This window comes from Polyodon spathula, chromosome 14, assembly GCF_017654505.1.
Source record: "Polyodon spathula isolate WHYD16114869_AA chromosome 14, ASM1765450v1, whole genome shotgun sequence".
Lineage (NCBI taxonomy): Eukaryota > Metazoa > Chordata > Actinopteri > Acipenseriformes > Polyodontidae > Polyodon > Polyodon spathula.
The window spans coordinates 32,253,700-32,280,028 of record NC_054547.1 but is presented as its reverse complement, the minus strand read 5'-3'; the positions used below and the strand labels follow the sequence as shown (position 1 = coordinate 32,280,028).

Here is a 26,329-nt window from a genome sequence, read left to right as displayed (position 1 = left end):
TTTACCCTTTAGTGTGCCTGACAAATGCATAATATATATTTTTTAAATCCATTAATTTCTTTGTGTTAGAGTATTTGCAAACAAACTTTATCATTTGAGAGATGATATAGTGGCAACTAACATGAGCATTGCATATATTAGAAATGTTTAAATATTGTAGGCATACTTTTTAATCATTAATTTTACATTAAGTTCAAAAGCTGTAATATTTGCCTTTTGCATTACATTTTGGTGTAGATATTAATATTTGTATTACCTGCTTCATAAATCTAAAACTAAAAGCAAGCAATTTTAGTTCTGGACAAAGGTAAAGTTCTTATCGAGTGATTTCTTTTCAGCCCATGCATATTTTTTTTGTTTGAACAATTGTTCAAAACACACCTACCGGTATAGTGTTATTTTCAGGAATGCAGTAAAAAGTGACATGCAGCATGCTTGCTCACACATGCCTGAACAACTTCCACTAAGAAAGCACAGAAGTGCCTATTCAAATCTGATATGTTATGCTGTCTTCAGTCTTTTACAACTTTTTAAATTGAATTTATCATATTTTTCCACCATTTAAGAAAATAGTATGCAAATATTTATCATATGCAATACATTGGGTCTTGTACATTTTTTTTTTTAATTCTGTAACTTTGCAGCAGAATTGTTTTTTTTTTTTGAGAAATTGATTGTCTGTTTCCAGTTTGTCTGCAAAAAAAGTTATCATTTAATGGTTTGCAAAAAAAAAAGTATAATTAATGGTAAATGTACCCGAGTTTGACAATAACAAACGTTTCACATCGCGATTGATTGCACCTGCACCAAAATCTCACAGTGTACCACTTTCAAACATTACTCAGGTCAAGTTTTGGTATACGTACCACATTGTTAAGATAATAATAGTGGACAACCACCATCACAAAGCTCTTTGCAGGATATGAGAGTAGGGTGTGTGAACTATGCATCAGCTGCAGAGTCACTTACAACAACATCACACCTGAAAGGCAGAGCACAAGGGGGTTAAGTGACATTGCTTAGGGTCACACAGTGAGTCAGTGGCTGAGTGGGGATTTGAACCCAGGACTTGTTGGTTACGAGCCTGTTTCTTTGAGTTTAACCACTGGACTGTTCAGTCTCCTATAGATGTACCACTATAACACTACACCAGTCTTTGAAAGTGGTCAATGTTTGCAGCATTTGTGTAAAAAAAGAAAAAAACCACCTCAAACCCTTGTCAACGGGACACTCTACATTTAAACAGAGGTTATGTTCTAGAACATAAAAAATAACCTATGTACCAATAGTCTACAGATGTGCTGTATACAGCAAGATCAATAAAAACGTAAAGAAAACCACTGCATACCAGTGAAATAATCTCCACTGTGTATTTGATTGTATATCTAATTGTAATAAAACAAGAACATATTAATAAAACACTGGTGTGAGCCTCTACTACTACCAGCATAGGAACCTTGTTTCGATAACTCGAAAGCATTGAGAGACATAATATCTGTTACACGCGAACATCACAAAACAAATAGACATTTAAAATCCAAAGTTGTTTTAAATTCGTATAGATGATTAGATTTGTGGAGATTTGTTTAAACTGGTCGATTAAATTATTCTGCATTTATTTTGGGGGTGTAATTATAGGAACGGCGTGTCTGTGTTACGTCACAGTGAACTCGAATTTACCGTCCGGACTTCTTCCTGCTGATTAATAAGAAAAGAACTTGGCAGTATTAGCGTCTTTTATTGAAACGTGATAGTTTCTTTTTCCAAAAATAGGTTTTTATTTTTATTGGCACGTAAGAAGAATTGCTGCTAAAGATGGGGGTACCGAAATTTTACCGGTGGATTTCGGAACGCTATCCTTGCTTAAGTGAAGTTGTGAAGGAACATCAGGTATGAGCAGCATTACAGGCCTTTAGTCTATAATTAATAATAATACAATAGTAATGTCTCCAAAACTGTGTTAACTTTTCTTTGCCGTATCGTGAATAGTTTTGTCAGTAGTAATTGTTTTTCTTGTGTTGTGTGTCGTAAAAAAAAAAGGCGAGTTGCCGCCGTTAATGTATACCCAGCGCTATTTATAATTCATTGTTATTTAAAAACAAGTTAGCTTTGTACTATTACTCGCTAGCATATGTTATTTTTAAAACGGAGCAGGCAGTCCGAGTGTGGTAGTAGTGTTTCTACTACTAGTTTCAACTGAGATTTTCAATTTGACTCGAGACAACTAAACCAGCTTTATACATTCGTCGTGTAATTTAGTACTGACTATTTACTATTTAAAAAAGTACAATTTAAACTTTAATTATTTTTCTTAAAGCAGTTTACACGGTATAATATTAAATTCAATAACTGTATTCAGGGCTGTCGTTGAGTTACATAAACACGATATATAAATAAAAGGAAACAGTTAGGTCTCCATTCTAAAAACAAGTTTCTGTTTTGTTTCTCTTATGTGACTCGTTTGTGCTTTCAAGTGAACTAGTACAAACTGCACTCACACACCCTCCCTGATCCAAGTACAGTTTACTGCCGTTTCATTACTCCACCTCGGTTTCACAATGTTTAAATAAACCATGGCACAGTGGTGAACATGCATCCTATTTAAAAAAAAAAAACACTTACTTTGCTTCTCAAGAGGTAAAGGTTAACTTTTCACCAGATGTGCATCAAACCTGCTGAGGTAAATTCTTATCTTGAGAACAGTTAACCCTGTAATAACCATTGGTGTTGCACATATGATACACTATCCTCAGTGGCTCAAAAACTAACAATTCCATTCATTCTTTTGATCAAAATGAAATTCTTATTCAGGTGAAGCGTGTTGTTGTTGTCGTATGACTTGACCCTCATTAATTTTAAGGGGGGCCGGACTAATGCAGTATTCTCCCTATTACTGTAGTGCCCAGTGGATGAGTCGCCTCTTACATTGTAACTTGTTTCTTTTTTCTTTTTTTTTTTAATTCCTCAGATTCCAGAGTTTGATAACCTTTATTTGGATATGAATGGTATCATCCATCAGTGCTCTCACCCAAATGACGAAGATGTGCATTTTCGAATCTCGGAAGAGAAAATATTTGCAGATATTTTCCACTATTTGGAAGTGCTCTTCCGCATCATTAAGCCCATGAAGGTTTTCTTTATGGCTGTTGATGGTGTAGCCCCAAGAGCAAAAATGAACCAGCAGCGTGGTAGGCGCTTCAGGTAATACACATATAATCTACATTTAGATCATTTTTATCTATTCTGCCGTGCTGAGCATGTGTACTGTAGATGGCAAACAGAAGACCAGCAGTAGTCTGTTTGTATGTGAGAGTTAATCTGCAAACAATGCTTTGTTTGTATGTAAGTTATCCTCCATACACTGCATGTATGTGTTTTGATAAATTCCCCCATTGATTAATGACCCATATCAACTTAACGTTCAAGAGCATATCAATACTGAAATTAAATGTAGAAATTAAATGCCATACATTGTCAGTTTATCAAATAATACACCACTACAGGAGTAGCATGCTTTAGGTTTACTTTATTGTCCTTGTTGTTTTATCAATAGATGCTGTATTTTTTATTTTTATTGTATTCATGTAAAGGTCAGCAAAAGAAGCAGAAGACAAAATCAAGAAGGCCTTAGAAAAGGGGGAGACTCTTCCTACAGAGGCAAGATTTGACTCTAACTGCATTACCCCAGGTAGGAATATGTTTCTGGAAATGGAGGCATTTAATACTTATTGAGGGGAATTATCCCTATTAACCAACTTAATAATGGGTATTTACTGTAAATAAACTTTTGCATGTGTCTGACTGTGAGAAAGTCAGTGTAGAGTACACAGTTTATATGCTTGTTGTCTGCTGTCATATTGCCTTTTATTTTTAAGTCCAGTGTTGAGGTCATCCAGACACACAATAATCTGCTTTACCTTCTTTTTTTTCAATTCAGGGACTGGGTTCATGGCCAGACTACAAGAGCAATTAAAGTATTTTGTAAACTGCAAGATTTCTACAGACAAGTCATGGCAGGGGGTGCATGTGTACCTGTCGGGCCATGAGGTATGTACTTTTCAAAACTAATAAAGATGTTAATAATGTGTGTTTTGCCTCATGTTAAACAGGAGCAGCATATTCTCAGGTAAACTACTTGTGCTGGTATTGATTTTAATGTGTGTGTGTGTGTGTGTGTGTGTATATATATATATATATATATATATATATATATATATATATATATATATATATATATATATATATATATATATATATATATATTATATATTTTTTTTTTTTTTTGTTTTGTTTTGTTTTGTTTTGTTTTGTTTTAGACTCCAGGTGAAGGAGAACACAAAATCATGGAGTTCATTAGATCAGAAAAAGCAAAGCCTGATCATGACCCCAATACCAGACACTGTCTTTATGGGTTGGATGCTGATCTGGTATGTGTTACTGCTCTATTTTTTCATAATATGTAAAACCTGTATAATGCGGTTAGGCGGTAATGACATTATCCATATTATCGGAAAGAAATACAGTTTTTTTTTTTCTGTGCAGATTAAAATTAAATATTACAGTAGTTTAACACCATAAAATGGTATTCAAACATTGTATACTGAAATATTCTAACATTGATGTTTTTTTTTTTTGTACAGATTATGCTTGGATTAACAAGCCATGAGCCACACTTTTGTCTTCTAAGAGAGGAAGTTCGTTTTGGTGGCAAAAAATCACAGAAAAGGTACTTTTCAGTCTTGGTAGTAACTTAACTGATTGTAAAATTTTATAAATTAGTGGTTTGCGAAGTTGGATGCTGACAACAGGGTAACTAAAGCTTAGGTCTAATTTAATATTGAATGGATTGAAGAACAAGCGTTTGTGCTTTTCACCACACAAACCCATATTTTTTGGTTCATTCTGGCTCAGATTATTCAGATGCAAAACTATAAATGATTGAATGCAAAATAGAATAATACTAGTATGTAAATACCAGGGATATAATATGTTTGTATGAATCTATTAAGTAGACAGTTATAAACAGATTACTGATTTAGCTGTGGTGCATTCTTGAGTTACTACTTAAATTCACATGCATTTATTATTAATGCTTTTTAACATCAACTTTCTTTCCTTTTGTTTCATTAAAGAATTACTGCACCAGAAGAAACGACATTTCACTTATTACACTTGTCACTAATGAGAGAATATATTGACTATGAATTTTCAGCTTTGCGAGTAAGTGCAAAATAACGTGTGAGCAAGAGTAAATATGTAGAGAGTGTTCTTTTGCCTATTCTGGAAGAGTGGTAGCTTGATAAAGCAGAAGAGGTCTTCAATTCAGTGTGATGTGCGTTGCCATCGTGCTGGATTCTAAGTTTATCATGTTTTGGGGAAAAAAGGCACCCATTGCATAGCGGTTTGCTTCATTCCTGGTTTTACTATGGGTTTAATAAGATACACATGCGCATGTTACCTATTCACTGTGGCTAATTAAGCTTGAAACTGCTGTGCAATAGGAGTTTATCCTTGTTTCTTTTTGCCCAACATAGTCCCGTAATGACTCGCTTCTGAGCATTCAGCTTCTGCTAAAAGCAGGAGAGCTCCACTGTGAGGGGCAAAAGAATACACCCATATATTATATAATTAGCCTGTGTAAGACATGCCATTTAAAAACAAAAAAAAAGGAATTGTTAATTATGACTGGTTGACAGCAATGGAATGTCTTCACCAAACACTTCTACCGTTTTAATTGGACTAACCATAATACTTTTATACACTAGAATACATAAGACCGGACTGTGTGTTTACTTACTGTTGGTCATTGGTCTGTAGGCTCTGATAACCAGACCTCTTATGGTCTTTGTCATTAAGATTTACAGTTTTATATAATTATATAATTAACAAATTTTTATATATTTTTTAAATTTTATACCAGAATCTATTTTGAAGGAGATTGATCTGTAAAAAGAAAAATAAATATTAAAAACCATAATTGGAAATAGAAAATGAATCCTTGCCATTAAGTTCTAATGTTTGTATTTGCTTCTAACCAAGCCGTGTTTTTACCTGTCTTTTCTTGCAGGGTAAAATTTCTTTTGAGTATGACTTGGAACGGATAATTGACGACTGGGTATTAATGGGGTTTCTTGTTGGCAATGATTTTATACCTCATCTACCTCATTTGCATATCAACCACGATGCACTGCCACTTCTCTACAGAACCTACATTAGTGTCTTGCCAAAACTGGAGGGTAAGTAGTTATTGCTAAGTTCAAAAATACCATGATTAACTGCTTTACCAGTAACGATCATATACTTTTGATGTTCATTGGTAAATGCACCGTATTATATTATGATTTGTTTAATTTTTATTGTTGCATTATTATATTGCATTGACTGATTTTATTTTTACTTTTATCAGGCTACATTAATGACAATGGAAACCTAAACCTGGTGAACTTTGAGAAATATCTTGAGAAACTGTCAGAGGTAACTTAATGGCCTTGTTTATTGATTTGTGTTTGTCTGTGAAATCAGATGATGGAGCTACAGCAGTAGGGCAAACAAGCTGTAGCTACATGGGTAATCCAGGTAGCATAAAGTCTTTCCATTTTTATTGCCTATTCTAGAATTTTTTTTAAAATTTAAAATTAAGGTTATTGACTATTGATATATTTTCCTACAGTATGACCGTGAACACTTCAATGAAGTCTTTGTAGATCTGAAATGGTTCGAGAGTAAGGTGGGCAATAAATACCTTAATGAGGCAGCAGGTAATGCAGCAGAAGAAGAAAGGAATCGGAATAAGAAGAAGGTAGGGACACTCTTCATTTTAATGCAGATAAGCCTATTTTAAAAACTTTGTTTCTAAACCAAAGAAACAAGCCCAGTCACACTTCAGTCTACTCGTTCTGCTAAAGCCGTTGTAAAATTCATGTCATCAAACCAGCAACTGCTTCAGAACCCAGAACAGTGTAAAGACATTCCAAACTAACAGTTGTTTTAAGCAGATTTTACATTAGTAGTCTCAAATATAGTTTGCATATTTATGCTTTTTTTTTCCTAATCTGTGAGAAACAGGAAGATGCTCTCTGTTTCGCTGCTTTGGATGGAAATAAAGAAGTTGATGGCACTCCTACCAAAGGTAGGAGGGTGTCTGTGACCTGAACGTTTTGTCTGTGTTCTTCCTGATCTCTGCTGAAAACCATTTCATTACTGCTTTTGTTTTTGAATCCACAAGATTGCCCTGATGATGACCATGAGGACGAAGACCTGTTTGAGACAGAATTCAGACAATATAAAAGGAACTATTACATGACCAAAATGGGTGTTGAAGTAGTATCCGAGTAAGTTATAATAGTATTCTGGCTAGTGTACAAAAATGTAAAGTAAGCAGTACATTCTTAGCAACTTTACTGTTGGAGCTAAAATTGGTTTCCAATGGTTTTATGTGCACTGGTACTCTGACACAAGAACAAATTTAGATTTGCCTAATTATTTGTTTTTAATTGTTTTCTCAAGTGACTTCCTGGCTGGTCAGGCAGAGTGTTATGTCCTTGCCATACAGTGGATTTTGCACTACTATTACCATGGAGTCCAGTCCTGGAGCTGGTAAGAATTCCCTAATAATAATAATAATATTTTGGTTTTTATATGGCACCTTTCATAGTGGACCACCATCACAAAGCACTTTACAACATGTGAGATTAGGGTGTGTGAACTATGCATCGGTTGCAGAGTTATTTACAACGATGTTAAGTGACTTGCTCAGGGTCACACAATGAGTCAGTGGCTGAGCTGGGACTTGAACCGGGGGGACCTCCTGGTTACAAGCCCGTTTCTTTAACCACTGGACCACACAGTCTCCTATTCATGCAAAATAGTTTAACCCTTCAGCGCTCATCAGACGCGTCGGGTCCAATTTATTTTCACACGCGCTGTTTAAAATATTTTTTTTCAGAGTAAAACCGCTTCAAAAGGCATTGAATCACAAAAAAAAAAAAAAATCAGTACTGTATCTATAGCCCATCCCACCCCTTGTTCACTGTATTTTTCACATACCTCTTTATAGACGTGCATACTGATAAATCCTCTCCTGATTAGTTGTTTTAACACCAAACTCCTCAGTAATGCAATCCAAATCATTATTTTATTACTATAACATCTCATAAAGTTCAGCAAATGTCCTTGATATTCTTTGAGTGCTGGATGTAGAAGCAGCTACCTCCTTTGTTATGTCCATGTTATCTCCGTAATGCATGGGTCTATGAGATACACCCTTTTTTTTTTTTTTCTGGTTTCATTCGGCTCCTATCGGCCTTTTTTTTTTTTTCTCTGCTTTTTCCAGAGAAAAAACGACTAGAGACCTGTGCTTTACGTCTTTTTGATGTCGGAAAGGGAAAATTGTAATGTCGGACCTGGTCCAACATAGGAATGCAAAGGGTTAAATATGTGCTCTGGGTCCAAATTCATGGTTAGAATATGACAATGAGTTTTATTACTGTAACAGTAGAGAAACACCCATTGTATTTCTTCAGGCCACGCTGTATACATCCTCTGCATTTATTTAAATTTTTCTTTCATTCTAGGTATTATCCTTATCATTATGCACCTTACCTGTCAGATATCAGGAATTTTAGCAAGATGAAGCTCCTGTTTGATATGGGAAAACCATTCCTGCCCTTTGAGCAGTTGCTTGGAGTCCTCCCGGCAGCCAGTAAAGACTTGCTTCCCAAGGGCTATCAGGTATGCAGAAATAAAACACACTCTTTACTTAAAACAACAGATACACTATTGTTTGCTAATCTAAGAAAATACAAATGTACATGTGTGGGTTTTTTTGTTTTGTTTTTTATTTAGGACTTGATGACATCAGAAGACTCTCCTATCATAGAATATTACCCACTTGATTTCAAAACGGATCTGAATGGCAAGCAGCAGGAATGGGAGGCTGTGGTTTTGATTCCATTTATTGATGAGGTAAGAGTAATTGATTGCAGTGCTCTCATGGGTTGTCTTGTTTAAAGCTGTTTCATGTTCTTGTGGACTGTGTTCAGCCAGTAGTTGCCACAATCAGATTTATAAACTAAATGTAATTAGTTTTGTTTAGCATGTAAAGTTACTGTAACATTTTTGTCATTACAGAAACGCCTACTGGCCGCTATGGAACCCAATAGCAAGTTTTTGACCATGGATGAAAAGAAGAGAAATCGGCACAGTGAGTGTGCTGTGTACTTCTACGATAAGGACATAGAATTCCTATATCCCTCACCACTGCCAGACAAATTCCCTCCTCTTGTGAAATGTCATGCAAGGTAATGCTTTTTTTTGTTGCAGACATGGCATTTCCAGTTAAATTAAAATATCTGGTTTAAAGTATACATTCTGTGCTGCTTCGGTAATTTATTATACATTTTATATATATTTTTTCTTTTAGGTGCAAGACGATACCCATGGATGCTTGGCATGTAGATCTTACCTATGTTGGAAATAAAGTTCATAACAGTGATGTGTATTTCTGTGGCTTCCCTACACTGAAGCATATAAAACACAAGGTAGATTGTGTGAATTTGGATTTTCTTCAAATGCAAAAACTTTTTAAAATTGTTTTTGCCATCTCAAACTGATGCATTATTTTCTGTTTTCATAATTTCTCTCAGTTTTACAAGAAGAAGAACAGTGTGCAGGTGTTCCAGCAGAGCAGCCGTGGAGAGAGCATGGTGCTGGAAATCTTGCCTGGTGATGAAGAGATGCCAGTAAGCAATCTTGTTGTTTTTCTGGATCTAATATACCAAGGGGTTGTTTTTCAGTTTTGAAATGATTCTAATATTAATCATCTTGGTCATCTCTTACAGCTATGGCCAAAAGTTTAGCATCACCTAGAAAGTTAGTATTGAGTGATTTTATTAAAAAAAAAAAAAAACACTATACAGATCATTTAGATCTTTTATTTAACATCATGTAATCAAAGAAAATACCAAAATGATATCACAAAAGACTACCAAAAGCCATAATAGTAGTACAGTATTTCATGTTAGATTTCGAAATGTCGCCTTTTTCAATGTGTCTGTTTAAGTATGTGGAAAACTACAAAGCAGTATGTAATTCAGTATGTTAAAGTAACATTCAGCAGGTTTCATTTGACTTTAGGAAACAAAATAAGTTAATTCTATAGGGTGATGCAAAACTTTTGGCTAATGCTGTACATGTAGATCAAACATAGTAAATATAATTCAAATGAATGTATTTACAAGATTCAGACATGTTCTCACCCACAGGGCATTATACACCTCTCCTTTTCCCTGAAAAGGCCTACCTTTTAAACATCATGTGTATCTCAAATGGAGGAAGTTCCTCCTCAGCTGGAATTAAATACATTAAATCAACCATCCGCTGTTGGCAAAATTGACCTTTCATAACATTCAACCAGGGCATATATTTAAATGGTAAAATTGATATCTGTCAGAATCAATCTGACATGTTTTATTTATGTATTTATCTGTAGACGTGTGAGGATGTTGCGTCTTTGGTCCTTGGTAAATCTGTGTTTGTGAACTGGCCCCATCTGGAGGAAGCTCGGGTTGTTGCTGTCTCTGATGGAGAAACAAAGTAAGTCTAATTTTGCATTCTGACATCAGCTGCTTGACTCTGTTTTGTCACAAAACTGTACAGACATTCTAAAATACCAAAGGCCATTGTGTCCAGCCTGCTCTATTAAACTGAGGCTTTTTTTCTTTTTCTTAGATTTTTTTTGGAGGAGCCACTTGGGGAGCAGAAGCTTTATACAGGGAAAATGGTTCCACCCACAAAAGTGGTTTACCTGAGCGACAAAGAACAGAGCACTTGGTTAAAAGAAGTACAAGGCATTTCAGAATTGTAAGTGAAGTCCCTCTTATTTCAGGCTTGTCACTTCGAATAGTTTATCGCTTCTTGTGTGTAACTGGTGTGCACTGTACAAGCAGTTGTCCAAAATTTTGTGAATTAAAACCTCTGCGCTGCACATGTTAAAATTCCCACAGTCCTGCCGGTTTCGTACTGAAATGTTTCTAGGTGAATTTTTAAACTACGTTCATTTAAAAAAAAAAAAATTTTGATTAAAATGTATATGCATTGTACTACGTGAGAAACCAGACTCCTGTCAACTTTACAATTTGTTTGAAGCACCTGTTGTTTTTCCATTGCTTCGGTAATTTACACAGTCAAGCTCCAGCTAATAAGATACTATTAATGACATCTGCATGCTCTGCAGGAAACGGTTTTTAAATATATTACTGTTGTGCTCTCTTTCTCTCTTTTCTTCCCCGTCGTAGTTATAACAGAAGAAAAGGAATAGTTATAAATGAAACGGCTGTGCTCCTCTTTGCCCAGCTGCTGACAGGTCGGAAGTATGTGTTGAATGAAAAAGGGGAAGTTCACCTGGAGAAGCAGTGGTCGAAGCAGATTATTCCTTTTGTTTACCAAGCTGTTGTTCAGGTAATAGCTTGAAAAAAAAAAAGTTCCATCTGAAGAAAATTATTTTAAATCACTACTAATGTTTGTATTTGAATTGTTTACTGGAGATCAGCACGCCATCTGTGCTTGGTCTTTTAGTATCACATAATGCAAGTATTAAAATCCCTGAGCTAGATGTAGAACAGTATAGGGCACTGCTGCAGTGTCCTTTTAAGAATATATTTAATAATGTGTTTAGAGGAAGCTCAGATGAGGGTTTATTGTTTAAAAGTGCACCTGTTGTAACGAAGCAAGCATAATGAAAGGAGCACAGGGAACTTTTTATACATTTTTTTTGTGCTCTGTAATATACAAAGTGTGATCTACAAAGCCCTGAAACATAATTTCTTCTTTTATCCTTTTTAAACAGGATATTGTATCATTTGATTCTAGTTTCTCCCATTTCAAAACAATTGATGAGTTGTTCTCTCCTGAAACCACAGTCTTCATGCTTGGAAATCCATACTATGGATGCATGGGCGAGGTTTGTTCAATATCCATTATTTAAGCAATAATCAGTATAAGAAACATTGTAGTATCTTATAAATTGTACCTTTTTATAAACTTATTTTTGTATGCATTTTAATTTTTGTAATCGTGAAGGTCTTAGGCAGGTTATAATAGATTCTGTAACGTTTTTGAAAACTGAAAAAAACTTTTGCATTGACATATGTAATTAAAATGTTGTCCAAAGTTGTGTAGCCTCACTTGTAGAATGATTTAAAAATGACTGCCTGGTATTCATGATGAAGTGTGTTTTATATATACAGTGCTCCCTCGCTGTAAGGCTCTCTGTTATAATGGCCTTGGATATAACGCTCCATCAGCATGTCCCCCAATTCCCTATACTAGTGATTCATGCAGTATTTCTACAGTAAATACAATACCAGTGTTGTTCAAACTGTAAACAACTTCTCAGTCTAAGTTCTGTTTCTGTCTTCTCTTTAATGCATTATCTGAACTGAAGAAAAGTTGCGCTGGCACTTGATAACACAAACATCTTACTCAGTGTTTGTTTTATAACTAAATAGATATTAGTCCTGTTGCATGGTTGTCTTTCCTAATGTATTTACTTTTTTGCTGTGAGAGGAGCTGCGGCTTTTTCTGGGTGACGAGACTCTTCAGCCCCACTACCTGGGGCGAGTCCATTCCCTCTTCCCCTCTCCCGACCCTCTATCCTTCTCGCACTTGGTTTGCTTGTCTGTCGCTTTGAACTGTACTCCAGAACACCATTTAGCCAGGCTATTTATAGTTTAAAAACTGCTAATTACAGTGATCAATGAGTGGGAATGTTAACTTTTTTTTTTTTTGGAAAAAAATACTTTATGCATGGTTAATTCAGGGAAAGTTACATTTTTGCTTCACTGTATATGCATTATAGAGAGGGAGTTATTTTGTATTCGTCTGTGTGCTGTGTCTAGCTGCGCCCCCCACCCCCTCCCAAGTTGTGTATCCCCGAGGCCCACGTTATAGCGAGGGAGCACTGTATATAGAGAGAGTGAGAGAAATGGAAATCGCATGCCAATGTAATGATTTTTTTGGTATACTCTGCATTATAAGGTAAATGTTTTTACAGACACAAGTGTCCACTGATGTTGTCAGAGAAGGAAGAATTCGTGTTGTTTTCACCATTCCCTGTGAACCTCAGCTTGATGCCTTGATACAGAACCAACATGTAAGTACCCTACATACTGTCTTCAGTTTCAGTTACTGTCCCTCAGTTGACACTGTTGAAACAGGATCTTGGTATGGTTGGTGACAGTCCCACATGAACAATCACGAGGAGGACCCCAAACTTTGTCCTGGTGAACCTAGTTTGACATTTTAGAATAATCTTTTAGATGAACACCATGCCTACATAGCTGTGAAACAGTAGAAAACTGCTTAATACAATTTATTTCCCCTTTACAGAAATATTCTATAAGGTATAACCCCGGGTATGTTTTGGCAAGTCGTCTTGGGATCACTGGATACCTTGTCTCCAGATTTTCAGGAAGTATCTTTATTGGGAGAGGTTCCAAAAGAAAGTAAGTTTCTGCCTCTCTTTTTGAACCAAGCAAAAGCGTTGTTAATGGGACCACATATTTTCACTTGGATCTTTGTAATGAATTTATTTTTACTTTTAAATCAGCCAACATGGAGAACAGAAAGTTAATGTTGGATTAAACCTGAAGTTTAACAAGAAAAATGAAGAGGTACCTGGGTATACAAAAAAGTCTGGGAACGAATGGCTGTATTCAGTTGCTGTTGAAGAGCTATTGGCAGAGTATGTGGAAAGGTATGTAAAAGAATGATTGTATTTAATTAATCTTTTAGTTCTGTTTTAAACACACACTAGCATATATATATGTGTGTAAATTGCATCCTAATGAAGGTGAAATTACATTCTTTTAGGTTCCCTGAAGTTTTCAGCTATGTTTCCAAAAACAGTCACGATGACGTGTTCTATGAGGATGATATCTGGCCTGGAGAGGAGGAGAATGGGTAGGTAAACTACAGAGAAATAATAAAACTTCCCAAGGCGGTAGTACACTGTTCGAGCAACAAGGATTGGAGGATGTTTATTCGATGTGCTTCTTCATTGTAGAGCTTCTGGGTGTCCTGCATTGTCAGTCTTGAGGCAGATCAGTGTGCCAGTGTCTACATGCTATTGCACTTTGATCAGTACATCTCGGACAGATACTAAAAGCAGGATAGGAAATCAATACAGAGTTTAGTGTACAGTTTGCATTACTTTGAATTCAAATTGTCTGTTCTGATACCTGCAACTATAAAATATTTTATAGCCGTGGCTAGGAAAACAAAAGTAAAGGAGAAAAAGCATGCTTTCTTATTTTCTTTCAAAAACAGAGCAGAAAGGGTTCATGAAATTACAGCCTGGCTGAAGGCGCATGCAGTTAGCTCATCATCCAGAGCCTCCTGTGATCAGCAGATACTGGACACGCTGATCGTGGAGAAGATTGAAGAAGAACTGGAGAAGTGCAAGGTAAGTGCCACTTAACCAGCAAATCAGTGTACAAGAAGTAATGCTTGGATATAGCTGTTTAACCTTTTCTCTGTAATTTACAGCAAACAAGAAGCAATAAGAAAGTGAGAGTCACTGTGAAGCCACACTTGTTGTTCAGAGTGAGTACTTTTTTTTTTAAATGTATTTTTATATATAATTTTGTGCTGCATATTTTACATGCTGAATTTGCTTAACAAGCACCAATGCAATTGAAAGGGTGTATAAATGGTATGTCCTGTATTGAGGGGAAAAAAAAAATGTTTAACAGCCATCTAGAGGTGATTTATATAAACTGTCAAAGCTCCTTGTGTAGTTCTCTCAATTGTCATATGTTGAACTTGCTCTGAAAACTCTTCCCTTTGCAGCCCTTGGCGCAGCACCATGGAGTAATTCCTGACAAGGACGCAGAATATCATTTGTTCGACCGGGTTGTGAATGTCCGAGAGAGCTTCTCTGTTCCTCTGGGGCTCAGAGGCACTGTCATAGGAATCAAAGGAGGTAAGAGAGCAGTATAGCTTATCTGCATCATACTAGGACAGAATGGTTATCTCTGTGCTAATGCATTGTCCATAGGCACTATAGAACACTGCTGGTGTAGTATCACCACAGCTGCATTCCATTCCCTTCTAACCATTCCACTATATGCACCCAACTACCTTTATTTGGTGTATAGAAATTACAAAATGGCACTGAAAAGGTAAACCTGAGGGATCCATACCATCCATATTCAAGCAACACATTTTAACAAACATTTTAAACGAGCAATTTGTAAAGTAGTTCATAGTTTATTTTAGAAATGTTCGATTTTAGAATTTTTTTTTTACAAGAATGTTCTATCTTTTACTATTTATTCATTTGCTGCAATAATCTGTTCACAGCTGAAAGAGAATCTGAAGTTCTGTACGAAGTGTTGTTTGATAAAGAATTTCCAGGTGGACTTACAATAAGGTAAGTGATAACCAGTGCTTTTATGTAATGGTACTGAAACTTCTTAAAGGTTAAACCTGATATTGACTTGGTTGTTTCTGTGCACACCAACTGTTTTGCTGACATTAAGCTCTGGATGAAACAGAATTTTCTGCAGCTCAACAGCGACAAGACTGAAATGATGCTATTAGGAACCCCGCATCAACTGCAGAAATCCAGTTGTCAAACCATGACCATTGACGGGGTGCTAACGGCGTTTTGTTCTAAAATGAGAAACTGGGGTGTCATTTTTGACCCTCGCTTAACCTTTGACTTAGGAATATTGCCAAGTTGTCCTTTTTTCATCTAAAGAACATTGCTCGACTGTGCGCAGTCTGCTGCAGAAAAGCTTGTACATGCATTAGTATCCTCCAGGCTTGACTACTGTAATGCCTTACTTACTGGGGTGTCAAAGAATACCCTTCGAAAGCTCCAGTATGTTCAGAATTCTGCAGCTAGGGTGCTGACGAGGTCTCACTCTGGTGGTCACATAACCCCCCATACTGAAATCATTACACTGGTTACCGGTCAAATACCGCATTGACTACAAAGTACTGTTGCTGACTTTTAAAGCCAATAGAGGTAACTCTCCCTCTTACATTTCTGAGTTAGTTAGCCCCTACACTTCTAGTCGTGCTTTGCGGTTCTCCGATGCCGGCCTTTTGGTTGTTCCCCTGACTAAACTGCGTACAGTGGGTGACAGGGCTTTTTACTCCTATGCTCCTAAGCTGTGGAACACACTTCCTTCTGAGAGCCGTGATTCTGAGTCTTTGTCTATTTTTAAATCCCACCTCAAAACTCATTTGTTTAAATTTGCATTCTTATGACTTTTAGTGTCATTGCATTTTTAATTCTAACTGTTTTTAAAATATTTTATGTTTTTTGTTGATTTTTTTTCTGTATTCACTTTTGTTATGCACTTTGCAATATTTATGAAAGGCGCTATATAAACTGAAGTGTTTTTATTATTATTATTATTATTATTATTATTATTATTATTTATTATTATAATTATTTGTTGAAGGAAGTTTATCCAATACTTAAAGATGTTTTCTTCAGAACATAGCAACCTAGAAATACCAAAACAGTTTCCACAAATGGCTCCAGGGCATTCTGTTGCTAATAGGTGATGGCAGGAGGAGGTATTGGTCCACAGTAACCTTCCATGGTAACAAAAAAAAAAAAGAGTCCCTATTCCAGGGCACGAAGTTAATGTTCATGAAGAGCAAGGCGATGTTGCCTTCGTTGGGCGTGAATATTCAGGGGCACCAAGGCAGTTCTAGGGGGCAAAAAGACCAAACATAAGTCCAACTCAAGGGCACCAAGGCGATTTTCATACTCATTCATGCAACAACAATAAAGAAATACAAAGAGCCTATTATGCGGATGAAATTTTATTCACACACTAATTGCTACAAAAATAAAATATAGGTCACTTTTTCCATTATAAAAATACAATGGCATTAAAAAAAAAAAAAAAAAAAAAAAAAAAACTTTCATAATGAAAAAATACAAAAGGTGATTTGGCAAAAAATAAATATTCGTGGTATGTTTACTAAACTTAGCCACACACCACCAACTAATACATAGATTAGACTAGAGGCTTAGTTACAAGCTTAGGTATACAACCGCACAAATAAGCTGTCAGTAAAGGGAAAGTTAAAACAGGCAGACTGGCTGAAGATTTACCCATGGCTGGAGTTTGATAACAATAGTGGTGAAATGAGTTGCGAGGTCTGCATTGTTTACGCAGTTGTAGTTTGTTACAAAACCTGTATAAACAATGCGGCTTTGAAAAAAATTAATTGAAATAAAGACTTTGTCAGGCAATGGAGAATGCTCTGCATCACAATGATTAACAGCTGGATATACATAATGTTAGATGTTTACATTTGAGAGACGTTATATAGTTTTACAGTTCTTGAAATTTACAGTTGCAGAGGATTTACAATTTTGTTATGGTGCATTGCTGGACACTCGATTTAGGAAACAAAACGGTGTGCTGTTTTAAGCATACACGTTCTAACCACTTTTGTGAAAGCACACGTTTTACTAGTTAAAAAGCAAGTTTTGTAAGAATTTGAGTAAAACTAAATTATCTTCCTGTTATGAGTTCATTTTTAGTGCTGGAGTTTTGTGGGGAATAACACCGGATTACAAAACAGCAACAGTCATTGAACTGTGTATGTAAATTAGCAATTTATGTACACTGAAGATATGAAAGGAGTTAGAATGTGAATTTTTAAATATTGCAATTTTAAGCCGTTCTGTCACAATTCAATCCCTCTGTTTGCTCGTCATTCACCAGCGATACAGTACACATCTTTCTCGTGACTTAGTGCTGGGAGATGCACAGTAAAAAGAATGGCAACAGTAATACATTGAGTAATTTTCTCGCAGGACGAGATTTAAATTGAATTGTGACAGAACGGGCCAGTGACGCTGAGCAAGTTTGTGTATGGGTTGTAGATTAGATGTGCTGGTACTGAGGGACACAGGCGACAATGACTGGTGGGTTTACAGACAACTTTTGCTGTAAGTGTGTGTTTTTTTTTTTAATTATTATTATTTGAGAGGCATTGTGGCAAGCAGCTTGGGCAATGCGTCAGTTGCCCCCAGTGCTGTCTGTTATTTTGTGCCCTGCTATTTGGACCATTAGTGCTTGTCCAAGTGACTGATTTGATCTCGAGTCGATTCTTAGAAAGGATCCCAACGATTCAAGCTTTAAAAGGACCTACTGCTTTAAAGGATTTTAACTTTGAATATTAAACCCATGATTTTTGCTTTTAGGTGTTCTCCTGGCCGGGGATACCGACTCCCACCAAGTGCCTTAGTTAATCTGACGCATGGTAGCCGACTGGAGAACGGTTTTCAGAAACTGACTGCCATAGTGAAACCACAGCCAGCGTCTGCTTCTCAGCACAGCACCTACTCAGCAACCGCTCAGTCCAGTGCACAGAAAGTGCAGATCGGAGGCCTCAACCATTCTCCACGCTCACCTTTTGTGCCCACCCAGGTAAGTCTTAAAAGCATCGAAGTGTCCTCTTGAAATATAAAACCCTTTGACACCTGGATCATGAAAAAACAAGTAATGAACAGAAAGCCTTGTTGTGTTTTGTCACTTGTTTAGCAGCTGAATGGTGGAAAGCAGCACTATGATGTCAGGGCAGAAAACCAAGCGAACCGCCACTCTCCACAGAAAGCATTCAATCAGAGGACAGCACAGAAGGTAGCAACTGTGTTATTCATCATTGTGTTTTTTTTTCCAGTATTTTACTTTTTGATGTAATTTTATAGTTTGTGTAAGCTAGTCTGAAAGCAAACTCTCCTCTTTATTTTGAAGAGCCATGTTAAAGATGATGAGTTTTCAAATGTGTGGCAGTCATTGCAGGGTTCAGGGAACCCTCACAATCCTCCACAGCACTGGCAAGAGAATGTAAGTACCAGAGAGGTGTTGGCAAAAATATATGCATGGTTTAAAAAAAAAAAAAAAAAAAAAAAAAGTTTTTGTGACCACGTATTTAATTCAGTCTTCCGGTAATGCTGAACTTTATTGATAATTTATCATGTATAGTAATGTATAAATAAAATGCTGCTTACAATAACCAGCAATCACTGAATCAAATTTTCACATATATAATAACTTTAATATATATCATAACTTTGTCTATCTTTCTTCTGTATTACAGTCAAATAAATATGGATCAGGACATCAATACCATATCAGTGATAAGGGACAGCAGAGACAGAAACAAGAATATCTAGACCAGCAGGGATATTCAAGAAAATGTAAGTAAAATTGACTTTTGCAGGCTCAATAACCTAATTTAAATTTATATGCAACTTTTCTACCTCTCAAATTTTACATTTACTGTATATGAATAACAGAGCTATGTAGCTTAAAAAAATTATGTAATATCGTCGTTATGCATTCAAAATGTAATCATCATTTTGAAGGCTTTAGGGATATAAAAATGTGTAACTGTCACTGCACCATCCACTTCAATTGTCCTGTGTCGGTAACAGATATGTGACAACCCAAGAACGCCTTATTGTCTTTTGGTTTAGTAGATATTTCATATTTACTGGTATGATTTGTAAACTGCGTAGTTAAAGCTCCCAGTCTCTACCTGCATTCTGTTACATACATATTCCTAATAAGATTCCCTGAACTTTGTTTTCTAGTCAAAGAAGATGTCAGGAATCGGCAGAATGAAGCCCAAGAGCAGGTGAACAGAGCCCAAAATAAACCTGTAGGAAAGAGTGCTCTACTTAACACTGAACCATATGGAATACAGTTGCAATGGGATTGTAATTTGAGTGGGAGGTAGCTGCAGAATGAAAGTGCATTGACTATCTCACTAGGGTCCTTCCATCTGTTAGTTTGTAATGAATGTCTGCAGCAGTTAAAATGTGCTAATACACGTGTTTTTTTTTTTTTGTGTAATAGTCTGTCAGTAGTAGTACAGTAGTGGATTTATCTGGAAATAAATTGATTGTTGAACAGATTTTAGGGTGGGTGTATACTTACTGTGTTTAATATTTTAGAGTTCTGGTGGAAATGAGAGACAGAATATCAGAGTCCTGAAACGGAATGAAGAATATAATGCAGCCTCAATTACCCATCCCTCAGGCTCAGTGCACACTCCTTCAAGGAAGGTAAGAGCTTGCTGTCCAATGGGCTACAGAGATGTTGTTATACTGTCTGTGATGTTAAATGCAACTTAAGTGGAAGTTCCTGTAAAGCACTATCCCAACAGTTAAACATTGGGCTGCATTATACTTCCTGATATTGCGTTATGGATACGACTCTTATTTTCTTGGATTTACAGAAAAGTTCATAAAAAGAGTTTTTATTTTAGTCATTCAGTACCTTCATTGTAGAGTCCAGAAGCTTGGGGAGCGGGGGGGACAGTTTTATAAGAAAGACTTACTTATACATAGTGTGCCGCATTTCTGATTTATTCTGAATTATACTGAAATTTTATTTTTCATTTATTTATTTATTTTAACCCGCTTTTTAGTCTACTATTCAGTATTTTCCTGGTACTATTTTCTAAGATGTACACAATATTTTGATTTAACCCTTTTTGGTCCTATGTCGGAGCAGGTCCGACATTATAATTTTCCTTTTCCAGTCCGTAAAGCAAAGGTCTCTAGTCGTTTTTTCTCCGGGGCGGGGGCGGGCAGAGAAAACCTTGAAATGGCTGAGTGAGACAGATAGGAGCCGAATGAAACCGGGGGAAAAAAAAGGCCTATCTCACAGCGCCATGCTTTACAGAGATAACACGGACCTAACAAAGGAGATAGCTATTTCTGTATCCAGCGCTCAAAGAATATCATGGACAATTGCAGAGCTTTTTGAGATATTATAGTGATAAAATAATGACTTGGATTGCATTATTGAGGAGTTTGGTGATAAAACGAGTGATCAGGAGAGGAATTATCAGCATGCATGTCTGTAAAGAGGTATGTAAAAAATACAGCGAACAAGGGGTGGGGCTTGGTTGTAGATACAGTACTGAGTGTCCTTTTGCGATTCCATGCCTTTTGAACCTGTTTTACTCCGAAAAAAATATTTTAAACCGTGTGCGAAAATAGATTGGACCTGACGAGCCCGGACAAGCGCTGAATAAGTGGACAAAGTCCGATTTATTATGGCAAGTGCTGGGCGTAGTAACTAGCCTGATAAAAAACAAAATTAAAATACTTACACAAAAATATAATATTTTGAGTGGATGAGGGATAGGGAGAAAACAACATGTCAGTTTATGAATATTCAAAAGAAAATGAATGTTTTGAAGTGTACAAATAGCCAAATAGCAGAAGTGGGCCACATGAGGCGGAGAATGCATTGTGTTGCAAATACTGCTGCATCGAGGTACGTGTTCACGCTGACAGAATAAAAGAACATACTGAAAGTAAGTGACACATTAAACTAAAACAAGAAAGTGAACTGAGAGACAAGCAATCCACTTTTACACACGCTTTAATAAAAGAGCGCAGAATGAATCTGTTAAAGAGTTTGTTAGAGCGCTGTGCTTTGCTGGCCAGCCACTTTTTTTTTTTTTTTTTTTTTTTTCTTTTTTGCAGAGGTGTATTGGTGATTTTGCACGACAGTACTCCATCTAAAACACTGCCTAATGCGGACAATCTTAATCGTAAATATTAGATAAATAGTGATACTTTAGTCAGTAAACACATGGAATGAAGTGAAGGAAATGTCCAGTGTGATTTTTGACGCATCTTCCGATGTCCTACACCACTCAGTTCTGTCAATTTTTTTATTTTTATGATTTTGAGGTGAATAAGCCTGCCTTGTTTTGTGCTGATGTCACTTTCAAACCTTCTGCAGATATTATTTTTTGTCAGCACAGCGATTTTGTGCAAACGTTCGCAGAGTATCAGCTAACTACCAGGGAAAATGTGGCCTTGACTTACACAGATTCTGCTTCATCATACACGCCAGGGACATTGAACTATCAGAAACCAGAACTGCTACGCATCATATTTCACATGTAAAGTGTGTATAATGAGATGTATTTTCCCGATTTTTGTTTCAATTAAAACATGTTTTTACCAATGTTATCCCTATTTTAATATTTCTAAAATAAACCCTAAAAAATTCCTGGGAAATGTTTTTATAAATAAAAACTGAAAATGTGGAACACTACTTATACAGTATTGCCTAACAACATGTAAATAACAGCAGTCAAAGTAAATCACATTTTTACCTTTGCAAGCTAAGATGTAAAATAAGTAATATGTTTAAACATACAGGCATTATAGAGATCTTTCAATTGTTTTAGGCACCCACTGAGTTTGAAGAGTTAATAGCTAATTTGAAGATTTCCAAAGGAAATGAGCCCCAGCCAGCTCAGACCAAAGAGGAATTGTCGAAAGAAGAACCTTTGTCCCCTCAGTCATTTGCAATGGTAAGTGCAGAAAGGTGTCCAGCGATCAGACGTTTGACGTTCCACAGGCTCTGGATCTTGCAATAGCACTTCAAAAGCTGCATAAGACACACTTTTGACAGTACATCAACTTTTGTCTTTCCAGAAAGGGACGCTGATGCTTAAAGAGATGTTAAAGATTGATAGTTCAAGCTCTGTGCCAGCTGATAAAGACAAGCAGTCATCTACTGAGGCAGCATACCCAGCCAATACCACCACTCACCATTCTAGGCGAAGATCCACCAAAAAACTTGGTAATTTATGTCTATGACACCAATACATAAAACCACTTCTCTGTTTTCATCTTATGGTTATTGGCCTTTTAATGATCTTGTTTCCTTGCACTATTACAAGTAAATTGAACTACGTACTAGCAACGTTTGTATCTTGTTTTCATTCTGTCACTGATGTTCCTTTTACACATGCAGCCGCTCACATCAACAAGCCTCATGTAGCTGGAGGCCCACAGCATGGGCAGGGATCAGAGACCTCCATCCAGCACCATGGACCTCCACAGCCCCCAGTGCCCACAGTGGTAACGGAGCTGTCCCGCATTTGTGCCAGCCTCGGAATGTCGCAGCCAGAATTCGGGTATCTTAGAACACCGCAGGTAAACCAAGACAAAATTGTATGCTAGCCATCGCTGAGCATTTTTAAAGTGTTTAATATAGTGTACTTAAAACTTAATCTACCAGGCTTCCTCAGAAAGCAGTGTTTTCCATTACATAGCATATTATTCTACAGTGAACACTGAGTAAATATTTAACTACTGATGTGATGTGAAGTGTAACTAAGAGATGCAGTTTTTTGTTGAGGTCAGTTGGCCTTGCTTTAATCTTTTTGTTTTCTTCGACAGGGTATGACTGTGTGTCAGGTGAAATTGTCAAGTGGTTTACTAGTGCATGGACCTCAGTGCCAATCGGAAAACGAAGCAAAAGAAAAAGCTGCATTGTTTGCTTTACAGCGGCTGGTAAGGAAACTGACTGACCTCTTATCTTGAACGACTTTTGTGTTTTTGTTTGTTAGACTGTCAATCCATTAATTCTATTCCTTTGTTACACAGAGCTCTGTTGGGTCCGGGTTCCCTCTGCCTCAACACATGTTCTCGAATCTTCAACAGATCAGAACCGCTCTCCCGACCGGCCCTATCCCCTCTGTCTTTGGCCAGCCGCCTGGTAAGTTGTGCAGTGTTTCTTGAAAATACACTTTTTAAATAAAAATATAACTCACATTTTGTGAGGATCAGGATTTCAGGATTAGAATTATTGTACGTGATATTAGTATAACACATCTGGAATATTCGATACAAAAAAGTGATCTCCTTTTAATCCCTGCATTTAAGATTTGCATTTGAAAGCATACTGTAAATATAGCAAAATATCTCTCCAGATATGATGAAGGCAATGGCAAACCTGATCCAAATAAAGATTACGTCCTGCCACAGGTAAAACTGACATTGAATTTGTGTTATTGATTTACAGGGAATTTAATGATGCACCCTACTCCCCACGGTTACGGCCCAATGCATTGGGGAGCTCCAGTTCAGGTCCACGGACAGCCATTCTATCTGGGCCCATACCAAGGAAACAGACATCCAGCTTCTGCCATGCCTATTGGAACACACAACCAGTTTGTGCCACTACAGGTTAGATTGATGTCTATATCTTGCAATTTATAGTGAAATTAATAGATTAAAAAAAGAAAAATGTGCAGTACTGTAATATAGATTTCCCAGTCATTTTTTAAAATCTGTTTCTACAGTGTTTACATTTTGTATTGATGTAATTGTGTACAGTTTTTTTTTCTTTCTAAATGTGTACACCAAAACAAGTTATTTGGTGATTTGAAAAAATATATATTGATTTTCAGGTCACAAAGAAAAAGACCACTGGCAAGAAGAATTATGAAACCAGGGAATATATTAACTCTCAGTATGTGAGAGCCCAGAAAAACGAACAAGCAGTGAAGTCTGAAGCAGCGGACGTAGCTCCTCAGACGATCACTGCTCCTCCTGCCCCTGTAGCTTCTGCTCAGGCCTCATTGGCTGCTCAGGAACCCAAAGACAAGCAGGGCCCTTCCACACCAAGACAGAATCCCAATCCAACCACACCAGGCTCCTCAGCTAAACGGAGACCAAGAAAACTGGCAGTAAACTTTGATGCAGCAAAAGTGTCTGAATAATAACTGTTAGAAACTGGGCTATATATGTTTTTATTATTATTATTATTATTATTATTATTATTATTATTATTATGATTTTATCAGTAAACAAGGACTGCAGGCAGGATGTGTTGAAAACTATCATGTTTTTCAAAGTGAAATCACTTAGTTCCACAACCCGTTCAATTTATTATTGCTGTATACTTCATCTGGTAAATTTAAACACGTTCACCGCGTTCGGAAATGTAACCGTCACATTACACTTAGTTAATGCACTGCAGCACACTTGTTGTGTCTAGGAATTAAGCCTTTGTTTTACTGAAGATAATTTCTTGTCTAATTTGTGGCATACCTGGTACTACCATTATTTTAATCCAATTGCTGCCGGTAGCTTGTGTGTGTTTTTTTTTTTTTTAAATCGACAAAACCATCAGTTTTAGAGTTGTTAAAGGTTTCAATGTGTTTCTGAATTTAAAAAAATTGAGCCTAATCAGCCAAGTCCTGCAGACCCCAAGGTGAATTATGAAATAGGCCTGCCCACAAACAAGGGGACTGATGTACTTCTAAGTTTCTGATCATTGTATTGCCTTGACAACTCTTGAGCGACACTTCCACTGATGACCTACACAGTACTTACACATGGGGTCAAGATTTTATTATTATTATTTTTAAGTCATTTATTGCTTTATAAAGTGGCCTACTAAAATTAAATCTGCAGAGATGCAGATTTCTGGGGTGGAATTTTTACACGGAAGCACAATGTTATCTTGAAGGTCTAGATCTGGAATTGTTGCTTGCCTTTGTTAACAATTACAAATTACATAGTTCTCCAGCATCCCCCTTTCTCTCTATGGTGGTGGTATTAGTTTTTCATATTTCTACAGTGTTCTGTATATGAACAGTTGCCATATTTAATTTTACACTGGAACCGAGGGAGGGTGGATTAAATATGTTTTTTGTTCTGTTTTTAAATGAGATCCCAAGTGTTGGTATTTTATAAAAGCCTGCTGTTTTAAGATCTTATTTGTTAATAGATGCACCCCTTGTAATTTTGAATTTTAAATTTTAACCTCTCCCTCTGAAGGAGACTTAATACTGTTTTTTCTTTTTATGAGAAAAAATTATATATTTTGTTGCTTTATTGTTCTTCATTTGCTTTTACAAAGGCTGTTAAGTTAATGCACAAGTGGCAAAATAAACTTTTGGTATGCATTTTTAAATGATATATAAACTATGTAAAAGAGCTGGTAACATCAAAAGAAGATGGCACTTTCCATTGGGGTGTAAATACAATGTAATAACAAATACAAATACTTTTGTTACCACTCTGTGTGTGTTTGTCTAATCATTGTACATGTTATATCACATGTCTGATTTCAAAGACATCCCTACACTGGGAGGCACCAAAAGCAGAACGCAGGGTACCCCAGCAACACCAGCAAAGCATTTGTGCAGAGGAAAGTCTGATGCTGATGATCCTCAAACGTTGATAGAATGTGTATTCAATACACAGTATAGCTTTGTAATCTAAAAAAGTATCTGTTTAAATCCATTATTATAAAATAATCACAATATGTGATCAATGAGATAGGACATGTTTATTTCACACATTTACACAGTATTTTATTAATAATGATAAGGTTTAGGAAAATCAACTTGCATGTAACTACATTCGGGAAAGCATTCTGTGTTTTCATGAAATGTCAGCAATCCTGTATTAATTGTCTGTCTTGCACAGAACAGAATCCGGTGTGTGTTTAAAAGCTCC

At 36.4% G+C, this 26,329-nt stretch overlaps 1 protein-coding gene across 2 annotated transcripts; it reads left to right on the top strand.

Annotated features, from left to right (window-relative positions):
• The first annotated feature begins 1,522 nt into the window (after positions 1 to 1,522).
• LOC121326665 (5'-3' exoribonuclease 1-like) lies at positions 1,523 to 25,886 on the top strand. Of its 2 annotated transcripts, none has more exons than XM_041270012.1 (43): positions 1,523 to 1,890; positions 2,969 to 3,201; positions 3,591 to 3,688; positions 3,938 to 4,047; positions 4,317 to 4,427; positions 4,641 to 4,726; positions 5,133 to 5,220; positions 6,068 to 6,236; positions 6,407 to 6,474; positions 6,671 to 6,799; positions 7,060 to 7,129; positions 7,226 to 7,331; positions 7,507 to 7,596; positions 8,574 to 8,730; positions 8,845 to 8,964; positions 9,130 to 9,299; positions 9,422 to 9,539; positions 9,645 to 9,740; positions 10,490 to 10,593; positions 10,729 to 10,860; positions 11,295 to 11,457; positions 11,846 to 11,959; positions 13,052 to 13,150; positions 13,387 to 13,502; positions 13,607 to 13,753; positions 13,870 to 13,959; positions 14,326 to 14,461; positions 14,545 to 14,601; positions 14,848 to 14,980; positions 15,361 to 15,430; positions 18,239 to 18,464; positions 18,579 to 18,677; positions 18,792 to 18,884; positions 19,138 to 19,237; positions 19,634 to 19,677; positions 19,997 to 20,107; positions 22,258 to 22,383; positions 22,508 to 22,655; positions 22,830 to 23,011; positions 23,258 to 23,371; positions 23,465 to 23,576; positions 23,883 to 24,046; positions 24,271 to 25,886. In XM_041270012.1, exons 1-43 carry the CDS (start codon positions 1,816 to 1,818, stop codon positions 24,580 to 24,582), a joined length of 5,286 nt encoding a protein of 1,761 aa, XP_041125946.1. In that variant the 5' UTR covers positions 1,523 to 1,815; the 3' UTR covers positions 24,583 to 25,886. The 2 variants fall into 2 exon arrangements, with proteins under 2 accessions (XP_041125946.1, XP_041125947.1); XM_041270013.1 differs by having other exon boundaries at positions 1,524 to 1,890; positions 7,066 to 7,129.
• The last annotated feature ends 443 nt before the right edge of the window (positions 25,887 to 26,329 follow it).